Source organism: Electrona antarctica, assembly GCF_951216825.1.
Source record: "Electrona antarctica genome assembly, chromosome: 22".
Taxonomy (NCBI): Eukaryota; Metazoa; Chordata; class Actinopteri; order Myctophiformes; family Myctophidae; genus Electrona; species Electrona antarctica.
This window is the reverse complement of record NC_136805.1, coordinates 9,556,953-9,578,150: the sequence shown is the minus strand read 5'-3', so window position 1 is coordinate 9,578,150 and position 21,198 is coordinate 9,556,953. Positions and strand designations below refer to the sequence as shown.

At 44.5% G+C, this 21,198-nt stretch overlaps 1 protein-coding gene across 1 annotated transcript in view; it reads left to right on the top strand.

Moving 5' to 3' along the window:
- The window catches only part of LOC306915470 (shisa family member 6), an 86,724-nt gene that overhangs the window by 4,664 nt on the left and 60,862 nt on the right, over positions 1-21,198 (top strand). Inside the window, exons 2-3 of the mRNA XM_079492805.1 lie at positions 339-499; positions 12,315-12,422. Of these exons, the coding sequence (XP_079348931.1) occupies positions 339-499; positions 12,315-12,422 (269 nt within the window). The remainder of the gene's footprint in view (positions 1-338; positions 500-12,314; positions 12,423-21,198) is intronic.

Below are 21,198 nucleotides of genomic sequence, written 5' to 3'. Positions count from 1 at the left end.
CTTCCATATGCACCTGGTGTGGTCGGAAAAGCATTCGTATTCAACCCAATTACTCTAGATAATCATAAAACCCCAACGCTGTTTCTCTCTCGCAAGAGAACTGTCATATTCGCAGGGAAAAAAATAACCCAGACCAACCCCCCCTGCCTACCCGTTTGCAATAACACAATATTTGGTTAAATAAAGCCGTCCTGGAGCCATTAACGTGTGTAGAAAGCAAGGCGTCATCACATGATTGCATTAACTCTTACAAAGATGCTTATCATACCCATAAAAAACACTCCTTTTTCTGCGAGGAACACAATTCCTGACTCAATTTAGTTTTGCTGTTTTCCCAGGGCGCTGGCGGACATTCTGAGGCAGCAGGGGCCCATACCCATCTCACAGTACGACTGTGAGAACTTTGCGGCAATGAATGGCTCCCCAAAAGACAACACGCCAGTCAGATCGTCGTCCAAGAACCACTACACTCCTGTTCACGCCTCCAAGTCCAACCATGGTGAGTGAGATCTCTGCATATGAATGAATGAATGAATTTTATTTATATAGCACCTTTCCAAACAAAAAGTTACAAAGTGCTTTACAGACAGGATTAAAAAACAACAATCATAAAGAACAATCAAGAACATCAGAATTAATAAAGCATAACATCAGATCAAAACAAATCACGGAAAGAAAGAAAGGTAAATAACTGAAAAATATACATACACACCTCCATATATGCATATCTCCACATATACATATACATACATACACACCTACATACATATACACATGTACCTACTTTCATACATACACCCATACACACACACACACAGGTCTACATATATGACTCTGATGCCTTCTCAAGATGCCTGCAGGCTGCAGCGTTCCATAAAAAAACCCTTTGGCGAAGTGTGTATGATGGTTTTCAGCCTAGCTGCAAGTAACTTTAAGTGTATTCCTTCCTACAGTGCGTGCCTGTATATTCCTCAGTCAGTGTGTCAATCAAGTTGTGTTTGTGTTGTGTGTGTGTGTGTTGTGTGTACAGCTGTGTATGCATGCATACAGTCCATAACTGCTGTGCACACTGTTTCAGCAGAGTAATCTCCTATGTTAACATCCAGTAATCATGCGATTTGAGGGGGGGGGGGGGGGGGGGGAGCACGGCGCAAGAGAGAGATAAAGATAGAGGGGAAGAGAGCTGGGGCCCCCTGCTAGCGGAGATAATTATGGGCTGGCGAGGTAACGTCTCTGACAGCATGGAAGTGATGGCCTCTCAGTTGCTCAGTGGGTGAATCCGCCAGAGCTCACTCACCAGGCGCGCGGGCACAGCTCTCGATGCACCGCGCGGCATGATTCAACCCTGGCGATTCAGAGTGCAGACAGGGGGTATAAATCTCTAATGCAGCCTCTCTCTCTCTGCAGAGGGCCGGTGGGGGGGAAAGAAAAGAGAAAAGAGTCACACAGGGCACAGACTGTTTCCAGGGCAAAGCTGGTTCTTATCCTTATCAGATAGAGAGAGGCAGAAGCAATGAGACGGCGAGAGAAAATGGGGGAAAGGTGGCGATCTAACTGGTATATTCGAAACACCTGGAGGGGGTGAAAGAGATTGAGGCAGAGAGTCCGAGAGAGGCTGTGCAGAGTGTGCAGGGTGGGTTACAGCAGCATAGACCCTTTTTACCTTGGCGCTCAGCCGTACAGTATGTGTTGTTGCCGAGTGCAACTGTTCACCTGGCTCAGTCACCATATCAATCTGTTCTTAACCCATATTGGGCGGGAACCCCTTTTGGTGTTAGCATTATGTTATGCTTTAGCTATTGAAAAATAGCAGATCTACAAGCTCATAGCGCGCCACCGAGTGGCGCGCTACGAGCTTGTAGGTCTGTTATTTTTGAAAAATCCAAGAACCACTGACATAGAAACATAGCTTTTTCAGACAACTGTCAGGATGTAGAAGACATTTTTAGAATCTGATCTCAGGTCAGAATTGGTTAATCCGGGGCCAAGCAGCCACACCGACCGCACAATCCATGAGTGTTCATTTTAGTGGGCAGCCATGCAGGGGGCGTGCCTTTCACTGTTGTGTGTGTGTGTGTGCGCGCAAGACTGTGTTCTGCATGACCTTGTGTGTATTCAATCCTCAGTAGAGGGCGGGCATCACTCTTATCTGGCCCTCTGTGTGTGTGTGTCTCTCTCTCTCTCTCTCTCTCTCTCTCTCTCTCTCTCTCTATCTCTCTCTCTCTCTCTCTCTCTCGGCTTGACTCTGGATATTTGCCCGCACGCGCACGCGCACGCACACGCGATCGCAGCTCAGTCAGTGCAGTAGAAACATAACTGGGCCTGGCTTGGCTCAACTCTGTTCAACACTCGGGTCCATCCAAGCCAAGCAAGCCCTTCATCAGGGACCCTGGCAGTCCCACCGGGGGTTTGTACATGAAAGCCAGTGACAGCCAGAGAAGCGAGAAGCGTGGGTAATGTGTGTGTGTAAATTGGGAGTGCCATTCCATGCCCTGACAGGCTCGACGGTATTGCAGTGGAGAGAGGGAGCCCACTCACTCACATAGAAAATGCATATTCATGTGCCGCACAAATGCACATTTGGCACAGTATGCACGGGTATGCAGTTCTCCGGAGGAGTGCATATAGGCTCTCGGGTGAAACCGTTGTTGAGGCGAATGGCACTTCACTACCCGAGCACCTTTTTTTCTTTCTTTTTGAGATGGTCTTAAATCAGGTAAAGAGTCCTCATAAAGTGCATGGGCAAAGGGCCCACAAGCTCCCCATCGACCCGAGTTAAGAGTTGGAATAACACCCGTTTGCCTGGGCTACTTGCTGCATACAGGGCCAGGAATAGCAGCCTTCCTTGCCAATGTACTGTATTTCTCCTTTCCGCAAGCTTAAACCATTTTGACTTGAGATCAGATTCTAAAAATGTCTTCTACATCCTGACAGTTTTCTGAAAAAGCTATGTTTCTATGTCAGTGGTTCTTCAATTTTTCAAAAATAGCAGACCTACAAGCTCGTAGCGCGCCACTCGGTGGCGCGCTATGAGCTTGTAGATCTGCTATTTTTCAATAGCTAAAGCATAACATAATGCTAACACCAAAAGGGGTTCCCGCCCAAAATGTGTTAATTCAGGCATAATCCTAAACTTACCTGTGGAGTGTCTCCGAATGCAGACCCTGTATACGGCGCTCTCCCTGGTGCATTGCAAAACTCTTCTCTGCATTCTGAGAGTGATATATTCTCTCTGAAACATGCAGGAAAAAATAAATAAATAAATACAAAAAACGACCCTGAGGAAAAACGGTGCTGCAGACAGCATAATATGATATGGGCACAAGGACTGCTGTTTCTGTTTCTATTCCCATCCACTCTGCATTGTTGCCAAGCTCACATCATCGTTTAGGTGTGAGTGTAAACATAGTGCTCCCTGCAGCCACAACAAGGAGAGGACCTTGAGTTGGATGCCTTTAAGCAGAGTTTGCCGGTGGTAAAAGTAAACAATAGCTGGTTTCCATTTTCGATGAGTAATGCAGTTTGGCCCACAGCGCTCCTCACATGAAGTTGATTTATTTTACCGTACAGTCGTACACCACACAGGAAAAGTCTTCTTCTTCTTCTTCTTCTTCTTCTTCTTCTTCTTCTTCTTCTTCTTCTTCTTCTTCTTCCTCCTCCTCCTCCTGACATTTTCTTAAATACTCCCATGTACCAAAGACAATGTGAATAGGATTGATGCACGCACGGTGCTTGACGTATAGTGCATCAGGAGTGTAAGAGACAATTCATACTTTGTTTCTCGACCGAGTCACTTGACACACACGGAACCCAATCAGCGAAAATGACAGGACAAAGTGGTAGAAGAATATGCATGGCTATGTTGGTTCCTGGTATAGAATATGCATGGCTATGTTGGTTCCTGGTAGAAGAACATGCATGGCTATGTTGGTTCCTGGTATAGAATATGCATGGCTATGTTGGTTCCTGGTATAGAATATGCATGGCTATGTTGGTTCCTGGTAGAAGAATATGCATGGCTATGTTGGTTCCTGGTAGAAGAACATGCATGGCTATGTTGGTTCCTGGTATAGAATATGCATGGCTATGTTGGTTCCTGGTATAGAATATGCATGGCTATGTTGGTTCCTGGTATAGAATATGCATGGCTATGTTGGTTCCTGGTAGAAGAACATGCATGGCTATGTTGGTTCCTGGTATAGAATATGCATAGCTATGTTGGTTCCTGGTATAGAATATGCATGGCTATGTTGGTTCCTGGTATAGAATATGCATGTTCTATGTTGGTTCCTGGTATAGAATATGCATGGCTATGTTGGTTCCTGGTATAGAATATGCATGTTCTATGTTGGTTCCTGGTAGAAGAACATGCATGGCTATGTTGGTTCCTGGTATAGAATATGCATGTTCTATGTTGGTTCCTGGTATAGAATATGCATGGCTATGTTGGTTCCTGGTATAGAATATGCATGTTCTATGTTGGTTCCTGGTAGAAGAACATGCATGGCTATGTTGGTTCCTGGTATAGAATATGCATGGCTATGTTGGTTCCTGGTATAGAATATGCATGGCTATGTTGGTTCCTGGTATAGAACATGCATGGCTATGTTGGTTCCTGGTATAGAACATGCATGGCTATGTTGGTTCCTGGTAGAAGAGTATGCATCATGGCTATGTTGGTTCCTGGTAAAAGAGTATGCATCATGGCTATGTTGGTTCCTGGTATATAGAATATGCATGGCTATGTTGGTTCCTGGTATAGAATATGCATGGCTATGTTGGTTCCTGGCAATTCCCTGCTGCCTCTTGAAAGGCCTCAACTGCTCCGAGCGTCTTTTAGAGCATAACTACTCCAGTGAGCTTAAACAATCAACCTCTATAAGCGTAAAGGTCAGTGGCTGGGCACAATTAAATGCCCTGACAATAACATCACAATTACGACTATTCGGCCTACTTTGACATGACCACAGGCTACTTCTGGACTCTGGTGAGCGTGCATGCGTGTGTGTGTGTTCTTTGTATCGCGTGCGTGCTCTTGTGTATTCCCTGACATGACTTATATACCCCGTGCAGCACGCATGAGTTTTTTCCCCCGAATAATTAAACAATGATTTAATTACTCTAATGATTTGCCGACAGGCACTCTTGTAATCATATTCAGTAAATCTGTAACTTTTCTTTTTTTTTTAACAAAATCCTCTCGCTCCCCCCTAAAAAAAACCTCCCACTAATGACTTCCAAAAAGTGTGTAGCTTCGACATCTCCACGGTGACCTTGCTGCCCCCCCCCCCCCCCACCCCCACCACCCATTTGGCACAATAATAATCATCCCCGTGTTTAAAGCAGTGATTCTGTGCTGACCGCATCAACGTGTTCTTCCTCCTGAGTGCAACTTGTGTCAAACCTCAGCATATAAGAGACCCACCTAATTGACTCCGGTGTTACCTCTCATTATGGCTGCTTATTATGAGACACAACCTTTGGCCCCCCTGTGTGTGTGTGTGTGCGTGTGTGTGTGCGTGCGTGTGTGTGCGTGTGTGTGTGCGGGGAAGGTGATTTGGGAGAGGTTCAGGTGTTCCGGGCATCTTCATATAGTCCCCCCGACCTGAAGTATAACATGCTTTTTATCGTTCAGTTAAACGATAATAATAAATGAACACTATGGATGTACTGTACACAGTCTGTACTACACTTTACTGCAGCGATTCTCACCCTGTGGAATGGGGGGGAGGGGGGGGGGGGGGGGGGGGGGGGGGGGGCTGTTTAATGCATATTGCGATTGGGCCCCCAAATAATTGACAAAACACTAAGATTTGAAGGATTAAAGAATGATGGAGAAAAGGTTTCTCATACTACGTATAAGTATACTACGTCCGTTCCATTGATCCAAACGATTGAGAAAAAGGAGAGGAAGGAGTGCATCTGTTTGGCCAGAGTATAGCAATCTCCAACCAGGTGCTCTTTGGTATATCTGGGTGACAGAATTGATGCAAAAAAAAAGAAGAAGATGAGTCACCCTGATGAAGGCAGTTGCGCCGCAACGCGCATTTTTAATTCCTGCAATGCATTAGTCACTTCAAATTAAAGGCTTTTTATTTTTCTACAAGAGTGCCTTGGTATCATACTTCTTTTTTGAGTGGTGCAAACCACTCCAACAACCAGCTTTGTTTGTATCCGTGTTTGTGTGTACCTGTACGTGGGGCCCAAAAGAATGAGCATGGTTACTATGGTCACTGACATTACGTCAGACCACAGCTGATCAGGCTATATAAGACCTTGCACCACTCAGTTCACACGGGTGTGATTTCTTTTTTTTTTTTTTTACAAACGATTGATTGATCATTTAAAAAAAAAAACATGCTCTGAAAAAGCAATAAATAAATAAAGACAGACCTCTGTCTGCGATGTTAAGTGGTCAGATGGGTGGGCCGCAGACACTTTTGAGTGTTAACTTTACTCTGGAGTGTACAATACAATACAAAATGGTTCCATGTGTACACCCTCTGCGTTAAACCATCATGGATCAGGGACGTGCACACATAGACATCAAAGGGGGCTTCAGCCCCTGCCCTTTTACCCGTCTGTAAAACAACGTCCCTCTCCAGACCACGAATGCAGCATTTACTATGGTGAAAGAAATGCACATGCCCCTCCTCTCCTTTCCATGCCATACCTGAAGGCATAGCATTCAGGAGAATTGCTTTCTTTTCCTAAGTCTCCTGAACTTGAACGCAGCATTTTGCGTTGAACAAAATGTGTTTACAAATCCATGTCGTATACACCGCATGTGGAAAAGGCCAGCTCAAATATACTCAAGTACTGAGCTGAGGTCCAGCTGACCTCAATTAAGAACTGTTGGCTGGCACAGGGCTGATTGACCTTAGCCTATCACTGCTGTATTCTCAATTAGTGAGCACCTGTATCCACCCTGCAATCAGCACAGCACACTTTAGAGTTTGTCAAGCCTAGTTTTCTGCTCATTCTGTACAGACCACAGCAGCGTGTGTGTGCGTCTCCTTGTTGTGAGTACTGATTTGATTTCTTTATGTGCTGTTGTAAAAGTGTTTGGAAATGTGTGCATGTTTTAGGCAGGTGATGTTTGTATGTTTAGCCAGTTGTATTTGTTGATGGAAATGATTGTAATTTTATGTTTATGTTTTGTGTGTGTTTGCAGAACCACACACACATGCTTTCTGTACAACTCAACGTTCTTCAGTAAAACCCTCAACCCAAGTGCTTTGTTGTTCTTGACCGAACCACCTGGAGCGGTGTAAAGCTTTCTAACCACACTACAAAATACCGAAAATAGCTGATCTACAAGCTCTACAAGCTTGTAGATCAGCTATTTTCTCTGTTTTCGTCCAAAAGTGCCCTGCTCAGGACGTTGTAACATAGTCATCAATCATCTCAGCAGCGTTACTTTAGCGAGAGGCCAATAGTAATTAGGAGATAAAGGGCCACATACCTTTGCCCTCTTTCACCTTTATTTATTTAGGGAAGTCAATTGAGAAGCAAGCTCTACTTTCCAATGACGCCCTGATTACAGTAAACATAACATACAATTTAAACACAAATTCATTACAAGATAATAAACATTTCAAAAGTGAACAAGTAAGTACACAGCTGGATCAACTCAAAGTAATCCTTACAAGTGACTCTGATGAAGACCGCATAGGTCGAAACGTTAGTCGTTCTCCTGTATACTAGCACCTAAAAGAAGGCTGTGCTGCTCCAGTGATCTCTCCTCCTTCTGCAACGTATGTCCTTGGCCCTGTGAAGCACAGAGTGAAATCGACAGTTCCACATGTGAGGTGCATATGAAATGAAAAGCTATCTTACCTTATACCCTTGCAGTTCGGAATTAACATTGGGGATTTCTAAAACAAAGTATAGTCTTGGGAACGGGTGTGATGATGACGGCCAGTTTTAGGATATAATTGTTTAAGGCTTTGTATAGATACAAACAGTGCGGTGCTGTTCTCGTCTCTTAGCCAATGATGGCCAAACGACCTTTTCATACAGCCTACAGTGATGGGAGAGGAACCCATCTCCAGTTATAAGCCGGAGGGCAAAGTGATATAGATTGTCGAGTGCAGGTTTTAGTGACGACGGAGTTGCATGCATGTATAGATAATATTGCCATAGTCAATAACTGATCAAATTGTGCTTCTTCTTCTTCTTCAAGCTTGTAGATCTGCTATTTTGGGCTAATGATCCCCCCAGAGTATATGCAATGCAACGGTTCAAGGGGTTAATAGAGAGTTCCTATGACAGAAATATGCAGTCTCTGAGGACTTAAAGTAGATATAAGCAATATTATCTCAACATTTTAATGACCTATTTTTCTTTTCTTTTTTTGGTATTCAAACAGACAGCAATGGTAAAACACTCCAAAGGGGCCACACTCCATCTAGGGGCCACAATCTGCATTCAAAGATGTTCCTAGAAGCTTTGTCATTGGACCAATCAGGAAGTAGACAGGCAAATCGACCAATGACGAAGCTTCTAGGAAAATCTTTGAATGCAGATTGCAGCCCCTATAGATGTGTCACAGAGACAAATGTTTTGGTTGAGCGTTTTACTGATTGCTGGCTGTCTGAATACAAAAATAAAAAGTGAATTAAAAATGTGAGATATTGGTGCTTATAGCTACTTTAAATCTTAACCCATTTTGGGCGGGAACCCCTTTTGGTGTTAGCATTACGTTATGCTTTAGCTATTGAAAAATAGCAGATCTACAAGCTCATAGCGCGCCACCGAGTGGCGCGCTACGAGCTTGTAGGTCTGCTATTTTTGAAAAATCGAAGAACGACTGACATAGAAACATAGCTTTTTCAGAAAACTGTCAGGATGTAGAAGACATTTTTAGAATCTGATCTCAGGTCAAAATGGGTTAAGTTGACCAATGTTTATTCCCCCACGGGTCTATACTTATTTGTTAACTATCACTATATGCAGACGACACCCAATTACACATTATAGTTATCTGTTTCACCAGACGACCCCAATGCCCTGAGTGATCTCACTTCCTGTCTCAAGGACATCCATCTTTGGATGTGCGATAACTTTTTAAAACTTAAAGATGGAGTGCCACAATTTTTCCAGTTTTTCATGTGTCTATGAGGTGACAGTATACTTCATTAGACACCCTGGAGTCGATTTTATGTGCAATGATGTATTCCCTTTGTATTTAGGGTTTCTTCTTGGAGGCTGAACCCTTGACAGTCAAACGTGCCAATGAAAATAGCCCCTCCCCTAACCCCTCCCCCTTTATCATACAACTACAGCTGCTTAAGTTCAGGTGGATCACCACCCATCACCACCCAACACCAGGCAAACCAGGCATACTTAATGAACTGGTATGGGTGCCCACATAAAAACGACATTTTAACAAATACTGGACACTTTTTTGGAAACATTTCTGCCTACTTATATAATAATAAGACCTGCTGATCATGTTTAGGGTGGAAAAAAATCATGGCACTCCATCTTTAATGACATGTCAAACAGAGGTCACAGACCTGCGTGTGACTTTAGACTCAGACCTAAATTTGAATTCTCCTTTTTAGTAAGGTCACAAGAACACATTAGTCTTCATATATTAAGGATTCCATACATTTTTTATGTTCCAACTAGAACACTCGGGTCTTCCTCCGCTCTTCTACTAAAATTGCCCAAAGCTCAACATAAGAACACCGGTGAGGCCTTCTGGGTCTATGGCCCAGACAAAAAAAAGACAGTATGCAGGATGTTCCAAAATAATGGCAATTTGTCCAGTTTTCCTATCATCATCATCATCACCTTTATTTATACTCGGAAATACAGTTGAGGGCAAGCCCTCATTTTCAATGTAGCCGAGGTTACACTTCACAAATACAGTCAAAACAATACATCAACACAACATTATAAATCAGGATAAATTACAAAGGAACTTAAATGCAGAACAACCAGTAAAATAAATCAATTGAAGCAGGAGCAATCACGGTGAAAAATGTTCTGGAGCATTCCTTTGAACTGACCGAAGGATGGCAGGGAGCTCAGTTTTAAGGAGTTTTGAAGTTCATTCCACGAGGTTGGGCCTATATTATGACATGGACAGAATAGGGCTCATGGCTAAGTGGTTTATTAACTTATCTTTTACTTGCTCTTTGCATTTATCTCACGTATAGCGAGACAGAGAGAGCAGTCAGACACATATAGAAATGTATTAATACAGCTGAGAGACTTCATTGAGATGATGTGCAAGACACCATGTCCACTACAGCAGATCGGCATCTGATCATGCCATAAAATCAGTACACCATGTAAATTACCTCCTCCTGGCCGTGTTAAGGCTTAATCGACCTTGTTACCGAATAACCTTCCTAGTTGTGGCCATGCCTCGCATTGCGCCATCCTCCGCATTCCATAATGTAATTATCTGATTATTCACATTTTTCTGCTCTCCCACACATGGCATGCAGAGACACAGATGACCAGAGAGAGCATTTGATTTTTTCCCCCCTTTTTTTCTTTCTCCCCCCCCCCCCTTTTTTTTGTAAGTATTCTATAACATTTGAATTGAAAGTCACGATTTTCCTTCCATCAAGGACAATAAATTCATAATGCGTAGCCTTCCCCTGCAGCTTGTCTTAATGAGTTGGGGAGGGGGGGCAATCTGAAGGAAAGGGTTTTGAGCTTGAAGGGTCTTTCAGAATTCAAGGGTTGTCATGTAGGGAGTGCGGTGCCTACCAATGACATACGTGACAAAGGAAGACAATAGCGTGTGTGTGTGTGGGCACGTGTGCATGCACGTGCATGTGTGTGTCTGTCTGTGTTTGTGTGTGTGCTCACTGCTTAGGCAAGTGTATTTGTGTGTGCTTACAGTATGTATGTGGGGCGACTGTGGCTCAGGAGGTAGAGCAGGTCGTCCAATGATCCATGGGTCGGCGGTTCGAATCCCGGCTCCTCCTGTCTACATGTCGAAGTGTCCTTTTGGCAAGACACTGAACCCCAAATTGCCCGATGTGCTGGTTGGTACCTTGCATGGCTTCCGCCGCAATCGGTGTATGAATGGGTGAATGTAATGCACAATCTATGTAAAGTGCCTTGGATAAAGGCGCTATATAAATGCACCATTTACCATTTACCATTTATGTGTGTTTGTGTTTGGCCCCTAACGTATGTAGGTACATGCTAGTGTTAAAGCGCATGCACGCACGCACGCACGCACGCACGCACGCACGCACGCACTCACACAGACACACACACACACACACACGTAATTACCGCTGCAATGGAATGGGAAAGTAACCTTAGTGGCAAATATAAGGTGCTCCATCTGCAGTCATGAAAGCGGTGTGGGCAGAGTGTAGATTGGGTTCAAAGTGCTCTGGGATGTGGGCGAAGGAAACATATTGCTTTTCAGATCACCACCCTTTGTCGGCTTGTTGTTTCTCATATCCCTCTCTGTCCCCATTACAATTAGGAGCTGACACCGCAGAGAGCCTTTATATGATTCTGGAGGGGGAAAATCACACCTGTGTGAACTGAGCGGTGCATCTAATACATTTATTGTTATAGTTACTGTACTGTACTGTGCTATGTACTGTATTGTAGTGTACTGTGGCTGTGCTCTTTATTGTACTTTGATTGTTTCTGGACAAAAATATTTGATAAATGACAATTACCGTGCGGGGGTCCCGGGATGAGAGGGGGGGGGGTCCCCGGAACATCCAGACCCGCAGGAACGCGCCCAGGGGGGCGGCCCGGTTCCGGCGAGCCTTCCCGCGTCTGAAACGGTCGAGAAATGACAGAGTTACCGTGCTGCAGATTTTCGTGCTCGGACACAGGGACACGTACTGTATATAGGTGACACACATACGGTGCTCAGACACAGGGACACACATACGGTGCTCAGACACAGGGACACACATACGGTGCTCAGACACAGGGACACACATACGGTGCTCAGACACAGGGACACACATACGGTGCTCAGACACAGGGACACACATACGGTGCTCAGACACAGGGACACACATACGGTGCTCAGACACAGGGACACACATACGGTGCTCAGACACAGGGACACACATACGGACACATAGCTGCGTAATAGAGCGGAGGCTCAAAAATCTGAACATGATAGTAGGTTTTCAAATATATATATACTGTATATGTCGAAACTAAGATGTCAAATCCTCTTATTGCCCATTGTTGCAGATGTTCATAGCGGTGTGTGTGTGTGTGTGTGTTTGTGAATGCGTGTGTGTGCGTGTGTGTGTGCGTGTGTGCGTGCGTGCGTCTGTCTGTCTTTACGCATGTGTGAACAGGTCTCCACTATGGCAAGGAGAGTGTACGCAGCAGTGGCGGTGGCCATGACCTTCACAACTTCATCTCCTCTGGTTTTGTGACGCTGGGTCGAGGCCATCAGCAGAAAGGTACAGTGGCAGCTCCCCGTGCACCACATCTACATCTAATATAATGGCTCATATCTAGCCATCACCTGTCCTACATGCACACCGAAAGGACCAGCAAAACTCTTCTCTTCTCTTCTCTTCTCTTCTCTTCTCTTCTCTTCTCTTCTCTTCTCTTCTCTTCTCTTCTCTTCTCTTCTCTTCTCCCTCTGTATCTCTCTCCCCCATCAATCTATTCCAAGTCCACGTAAGATCAAGAATAGTATTGACTCATAGTTCACTTTCGCCCAGGCTCATTGAATGACCATGCACGGCACGCAAAATGGCGACAGCTTTGCTGTGATGTTGTACTTGTAATATAAGAGATATAACAGAAAGAGGAATCACAAACTCTTTCCACATTTAATTTTCATTCCACCCGTTCCATGAACCATGAACCTCCTTGCCTGCCGCCTCTGCATTTTACAATTAAATGCATGCAAAACACATTTACTGCAACTGATGGTGTCAGAGTAGAGAAGGTGACCCCCCCTCACACACGCACACACACACACACACACACACACACACACACACACACACACACACACACACACACACACACACACACACACACACACACACACACACCCTTCCATTAGTAGATATAGAGTTTTCCCATGGGTAATATACATATTAGTATGCAAGCATGTTAGCCACGCTCTTGTGATTTATTTCCGTCCATTTTTGCCTTCACATCAGTACACCTCGAGGGATTTGCAAGGCGGGTTCCTCTACCTGATACTGCTATAAAGTGAATATATGAGATAAAGAGAGACCTTTGACTGAGCTTTTATAAGAATTCTACTGTCGTTTAACACATCAGGACACTAGCAATTATTCAACAAAACAAAAGACACATACAGTAGTATTCACAACAGAACACACGTATACCCATTATACCATATATACCAGAGTTTACATTCTGTTTTTGTACATTTCTTAGAAAGACAAAATCAATATTTTTGTCATCGATGAGTTCAGCTTTGACTGACCCTATAGCTGCTCCCTCGATTCTGTTCCTCGTTGGCAGGCAGATACACATTTTATTTTTAACCTATAGCCTAACAAAAATATCGAGTTGGCCAAAACATTCTCCTTTGCGACGCTTTGTATTTTTGGCCAAAGAAGATGAATTCTACCTTGTTAAGCTCCTCTCCAAATCTATTACAGAATCCATCCCTGCACCAGTGCAAACAGAAGGTTTAAGGGCACCATATCCAGATCATAAGGTCTCCTCTTGCTGGGAGATAACTAACTAAATAAGATCTGTGAACTGTCTGTAGGATCTATAAGTGCCATGTTGTCTGGTTTTTTGCCATGGCCTCTTGCCCTGCTCTCCCATTGGAGGTTTCTCTGTGTGTGAGTTTTGTACAGTCAGGGACCTCCAGCTGCCACTCGTTGAGGATCAGCCTGGTGGAAACTACTGACCACCTGGTTTCCAGACCAATAGTCAGTGGTTTTCAAAGTGGGGGCTGTGGGGGGGCACAGCCTGTTTTGGGCATGCAATTATTCCCCAAAGGTTTTAAAATGTCGATAAAAATATAGCTAAAATAGCAGATCTACAAACTCAGCCTGGCAGCCATGATGAGGCTATATGGCTATAATTTGCGAGGTCTTTGGCATGGAAAAGTTTGGGAACCACTGGCCTAAGTAAATCTCCTAGTTGGGGTGTTGTAAACGAGTGTAGCGATGCCTCCTCCTCCTCCTCCTCCTCCTCCTCCTCCTCCTCCTCCTCCTCCCATGCCTCCACGGCTGCAGACTGTGCAGAGAGAGACAAACTGGAGCTGGACAAACCATCTGTCTTCCATAATAGGTCTACATCAGACTCTATTACTAATGCCTCTCTGAGCGGACGGGGAATTAAGTGAACTCACCACCTTCATTTTGCTGTACTATATAGTATCAGTAGCCCAGTAGCTAATGAGAGGGACGAAATATAACCCAATCAATATCCAAGCACAAATTGTAAGCTTCGCTCGAGTCCCCACAGTCTATCGTCTACTATGACCGCATTGTTCTCCGTCTGTCTCCAGCAGAAGACGGAGGAGGCGGTTGCTTTTATTTTTTATTTTTTTTATGTGCGCCAATGCCTCTTAAGCTGAGTGGTGTTGCCATGCGGCGTGGCAAACCTGCAACGAACGACACACAGAGAGCAATATCAGTCACGTCAGGAGTGCCCCTACTGGGGGCCATTTAGAACCGTACATTTCCAAGCTGCCTCGGCGCTGTCAAAACCCGGTGATTTCATATTCATCGCTCTAATTACAACAGCTGAGGAACATGCCGTTGATTATATAGGAAGTTCAGATTTATGCCCGGTTCCAGATGGACCGGGCTCTTTGCCTCGGCGGGGTGGTGCCAAAGGGTGTAGATTGCATTGCACCACCAGTCTCTTCCCCTTTGGGAACATGCAGTGTTGTGAGCTTGGCTCAAGGATAGCCCATACGTATGCCCAATCTATAAGCTTGTATAGAACTGCTATTTTCACAATTTTCGAACATTGTTAGAATAGGTTTGAAGACTTTGACAGGTTGAAAGCGGCAAAGCTTTACTTTGTCGAACATCCAGGTGGCAAAAACGCCCTGTATTTCCCATTATTTCAGTCTTCAGCTGTTTGTCGTGCGGACGGTCAACACAGTCATTCAGCTGGTTGTCGTGCGGTCAACACAGTCATTCTGTATAGATGACGTAGCCTCAGGCAAGCATCAGCAGGGAAGTATACAGGCTACTTCCCTGTCACGTTTCTAATGAGGAAACACTGCCTTGTTTCTCTTTTTTTTTTACACCAAATTAGCTGTATTTCCTCATTGCTCTTTCCTCGCTGTTTGTATTCATCCCCCGAGGGGGTCCATTTCACAAATCTATTCATATGCACGCAATGTTTGGAAGGAAGAAAAAAAAATCTTTGTATCTCCCAGAGATTATAGATGCAAGGAAAAAGCAGATAAAATGTCTTGAATCCTAGGTTATTTGTAATTCCCTTTTCACCCCGTCTCTGTATACAAACAACAAACAAAACATTTGTAATCCCTGTCATGGGTGTATGTTTCGCTTTAGCCTTTCATATCAATGTGGGGTGGTGGTCAAGTCTGTGTTTCCAAAGTCCTCTTTGATTTCTCCGCTCCACGAACAAATCTAAACGGACAGACTGAGCTCTCAGAGCGGAACGTTTACAATAAAAATGAACGGCGGAAAATGAAGCACAACAACACTGTGCACATGAAGTAGCCTCCAACCCCCACTGCTTTTTTCTTTTTTTTTAACCCATTTTGATCAGATTCTAAAAATGTCTTCTACATCCTGACAGTTTTCTGAAAAAGCTATGTTTCTATGTCAGTGGTTCTGAGATTTTTCAAAAATAGCAGACCTACAAGCTCGTAGCGCGCCACTCGGTGGCGCGCTATGAGCTTGTAGATCTGCTATTTTTCAATAGCTAAAGCATAACATAATGCTAACACCAAAAGGGGTTCCCGCCCAAAATGAGTTAATCTAATGGATTCCTCATCTCTATTTGGTGGGTCTTGTGCCTTGAGGTGGTTATTACCGTGGATGGCATAGCAAAATCAATGGACTGCTTGTCTGAATTTGGGGTTTAGTTGAATGTTATCCTCAGCATGAACAGTGGAGTGCAGTGACTGCAGGCCAGTATTGAGCAGAGAAGTCTCAGTGATCGATTTAGCCATGGACACACACACACACACACACACACACACACACACACACACACACACACACACACACACACACACACACACACACACACACACACACACACACACACACACACACACACACACACACACACACACGCATGGAATCATGTTTCCCGTCAGTCAGTCAGTCAGTCAGTCAGTCAGTCAGTGTATCACTCAAAATCCCCATGTATGGTTCCCAGGTCTCGTAACATCACGTGACATCATCAGGGATGATAGTAAATCAGGGATCATAGTAAATGTGACCTGCTGTCGCAATTAAGCCCATATATGGAGATCCCTGATGTCATCAATATTAGTATATGGATATATGTCAGAACCTGTTCTGACATTCCATATGTTGATCCTAATCCATCCATCCTTCCTCTTCCATGTCTCCCTTTTGACTGATACCTGTCCATTTAAACTCTAGACGGGCCTGCCCCAAAGTTATTAGTGCAGCTGTGCCCGGCAGCCGACGAAAACTAGAGTTCTCAACAGGCCCGGAAATTAAGGCCCAGTCCTACCTGGGCCCTCATCAAACCCTGTACACGCAAGACACTGCCCCCACTGCCACCCTTAGATCTCCATATATGGAGCTGACCTGTTCTGACATTCCATATGTTGATCTGACCTCATCAAACCCTGTACACTCAAGACACTGCCCCCACTGCCACCCTTAGATCTCCATATATGGCACATATGGAGCTGACCTGTTCTGACATTCCATATGTTGATCTGACCTCATCAAACCCTGTACACTCAAGACACTGCCCCCGCTGCTACCCTTAGATCTCCATATATGGAACTGACCTGTTCTGACATTCCATAATGTTGATCTGACCTCATCAAACCCTGTACACTCAAGACTGCCCCCACTGCTACCCTTAGATCTCCATATATGGAACTGACCTGTTCTGACATTCCATATGTTGATCTGACCTCATCAAACCCTGTACACTCAAGACACGCTCCATATATGGCTAGTGCACGTCTACAAACTCCAGCTTGTATAGATCTGCTACTTTTGATGCTTTTGTGTGACGCTGTGGTAATATGATCAAGTAGGGCGTGAATTAAAAATCACACCCGTGTGAAGTGAGGGGCGCTCTTATCATCGTATATAATATCATCATGACGTAACATGCCGATTTGCACAGACACATATGACGTAAATTCTCCATTCATTGTCAATGGGAATTTAATGTTTGTGTAAGACGAAAATCTACACTAATAGCTGAATACAGTTGGAGGCCATCGATATTGTCCTTTTCTTTTTGCTGAGGTTTGCGTGATCTGCGCAAAAGGACAGTTAAATGATAAGGGACAATATCGGTGGCACCCAACTGTATATGCTAATAAACAGGCAATGTGAGGGCAGCCCGGGGTCCATGCACAGTATCCAGTATACCGTACCTATATTAGACAGAGGCACAATGCTCTCTACAGACAAACACTGCAGTTTAATGTAAATCATACCCGGGCCTCATTTATATTTATAAAGTTTGCATATACTGTAGCTTGGTTCGTTCAGTGCTATATGGTTCTCTGCTGTTTCCTTCTTCTGCATCCAATATCGCTCGCTATTTTATTTATTCATGTTTTTTTGTGTGTGTGTGTGTGTGTGTGTGTGTGTGTGTGTGTGTGTGTGTTGTTTTTTTGCTGTACTAAAAGAGAGAAAACATTTCATTTTTTCCAAGAGGGCCTGGTCTATTTCTCGAGGCTGTTGTTGGGAAAGCATGCAGGCGTTGCGTCTGTTGCAGGAGCTTAATTATACAGACAGAATGTGTGGTTTTTAATTATATGGCAGTGTTTATATGTGCGTGTGTGTGTGTGTGTGTGTGTGTGTGTTTTCTGTTCGCGCATGAGCGTTTGTGCGTGCTACTTGCGCTGAGGCCCTTGGGCCGGACAGGTGAGGTCGACGGGGTTGTTGCGGAGCACGGGGGGGAGGGGGGGGGGGGGGGGGGGGGGGGGGGGGAGCAGCTGGATGGCTCCACGTCTTCCTGCCGGGGCTCTCACAGCAACCCCGTGACGACCGCAAAGAGAGTTCAACCAGCAGAGCACTGCAGAATATCAAACAAACGGCCATTTAAAAGTCCCCAGGTGACGTACACAGACCGCACGCCCGCACACACACACACACACACACACACACACACACACACACACATACACACGGCGCAATGGCCAAATAATGCATCATTAGTGATGTAGCGAAGTCTGTAGGCCTTGTACTGTAGAAGGAACATGCCGTGCTGAACCCAAATATTTAATGTTGCAGAAATTCAGCCTTTCAGTGAAGTTCCTGACATAATTATTCAGTATCAGGGGGAGATTTAACCACATGAATTAGCATCCCAGTTGTCACAATAGGCAAACATTTTTGCAAAGAACTGCAAACATTCGGCAGAAACGTTGCGACACACGCACGTTGTTACATGGCTTGTTTTCAGCAAAGACATTAATTGGTGTGGACGGAAAAAAAGAGCGGACCAAGACAATATACAGTAGTAAATTAATGATATACTGTAGGCCAGAGTTTAAGTGGATAACACCACGATGAGGAATGTTGCACAATATGGCTTGGAAATGGAGCTAGATGCATGTACAACGCATTAGGACAACTTTGAAAATGGAGAGGGCCACTATAGTTCCACACTCATTCCAGAGGGTCACTATAGTTCCACACTCATTCCAGAGGGTCACTATAGTTCCACACTCATTCCAGAGGGTCACTATAGTTCCACACTCATTCCAGAGGGCCACTATAGTTCCACACTCATTCCAGAGGGCCACTATAGTTCCACACTCATTCCAGAGGCCCACTATAGTTCCACACTCATTCCAGAGGGCAACTATAGTTCCACACTCATTCCAGAGGCCCACTATAGTTCCACACTCATTCCAGAGGCCCACTATAGTTCCACACTCATTCCAGAGGGCCACTATAGTTCCACACTCATTCCAGAGGGTCACTATAGTTCCACACTCATTCCAGAGGGCCACTATAGTTCCACACTCATTCCAGAGGGCCACTATAGTTCCACACTCATTCCAGAGGGCCACTATAGTTCCACACTCATTCCAGAGGGCCACAGTGCTAAAAGAAAAAAGACAATCAAATTGTATTACTAGTCACTAAGCTACTACTGAAGTAATTAAAGCGGTCATGTTTGCATGTTTGGAATTGTAACAGCTGAAATCAACCTACGGGGCGTGTTAAGTGAAGGTGGGGGCCGCATGTGGCCCCCAGGCCGCCAGTTGCTCATGTAATCATTAGGACGTTATGTGTCTCTACACCCCAAGCCGTGTAGAGACGCTGTGTGGACTGATGAGGGCAGGTGGACATCTGTTCCCTGTATGATCCGGCTTTGTTCAGAACCCTATAGGTTCACCTGTCTGCATGTTTTCTCTAATACGGTGAGGGAATGTGGGAATAGTTGGTCGGTGTGCTCTTTATTTTTCAAACCCTGTTTCATGTAAAGAGTCAGTCTCTCTGTAAGTGAGTTGTGAGAAGGTAATAATAGGTAAGATATCGCTTTGTTCAGAATCCTGCATGGGTTGGTCTGTTTGTTTTGCGTGTTTTCTTTCATTCTAATTGGGAATGTGGGAATAGTTACAGTATTTCGTATGCAGTGATTATTTTTGCAAACCCTTTTCATCTGTAAAAGTGAGTCGTAAAGAAGGTAATGGGTAAGAAATCGGTTCGTTTTGAAAAATTATCTTGTGTTGTCTCTGAGAAGATCCGCTCCGTGATCTGAACAATCTAGCAACTGAATCTTCTATCATCCCAGGCGGATTTACCCATTCGAGACAGTAAATTGTTAGTTTAGTGTGATGCCACAGTTGTCTCCCTAAATATAAAGTGCTAATACACTGTCCCGAATGAGTGTATTGAGCAGACGCGCAAAAACAATCTTAAATGTTTAATTTCTCCCTTCATTTCGTTGGTGTCCTAACACCCCATGGCGTTGCCGTTGCCCAATTCTGTGGAAAAGCACATAATATCACACGCAACAGTTCTCCTTGACAGGCTGAGAAACATTTACTGGTGCTTACGGGCATATCTTTTCATTTGGTGCGTGTCGTATACTGCTGCTCGACTCGCTCCCGTTCCCTCAACCATCTGTCTGGATCAATATGCAGTTTTTACTAGTCTGTTGTCCATGTTGTCCAAAAATTAGGAATCAGTAAAGATGATTTTCCTGTCACGGCCGCCTTTGAGCTCAGCTAATGAGGACACACTGATCTGCTGCGTGGGTGCACGTCTCATCGGGACTGTGCACGCACGCCGCATTCCGTTTAAAAGTGTCACAGTCCTCAGTAATTGTACTGTATAAAACTTCCTCACAAAACATCTCACAAGATGGATGAAAGAGAGAGAGACTCTGAGAAATCTTTTTGTTTGGCAATTGTTTGGCAATCTTTCCGTTTGACGCAACGTATATCTGCAAACACAACACAGCAACTGGAGATGAATCTCAGACTTGTATTAATTGTCCTTGTCATATAGGGGCTTACGCTGTCTGTCATTTTTATGCACTCAGTGTCAACAGCAAAAACACTGCGCTGTAAATCATTGTCACATTATTTCAGAGTCTTTGAGACGTGTCACACATATTTATGCTTCTCGGGGTCTGAAAGGAAAAAGCACACAGCTGTAATGTGAAGATTACACCTCTTGCTCACCTTGATTGATTAAAAAGTTCCGCCCCCAAAGTAACTAAGGAAGTTGTTTGACAGCCGGCATGTATACATTTTCTATTTTTTCCCCTCAGCATTTCTGCTTTATTTTTATGGCAGCCGGCATGTATACATTTTCTTTTTTTCCCTCGGCATTTCTGCTTTTTTCTTTTTCTTATTGCAGCCGGCATGTCAATTCTTTTCCCCCTCTGCATTTCTTTTTATTGATGGTGACAGTGAGACAGGACAGGTGGGAATGAGAGAGGGGATGACAATGACAATGCAGCATAGTGCCTCGGGGTCGGATTCAAACCCAGGCCAGCTGCGGGAAGGCCTATAACAAGGGCCTTATTTCTGTGGTATGCACTCTTACTTGGTGGGCC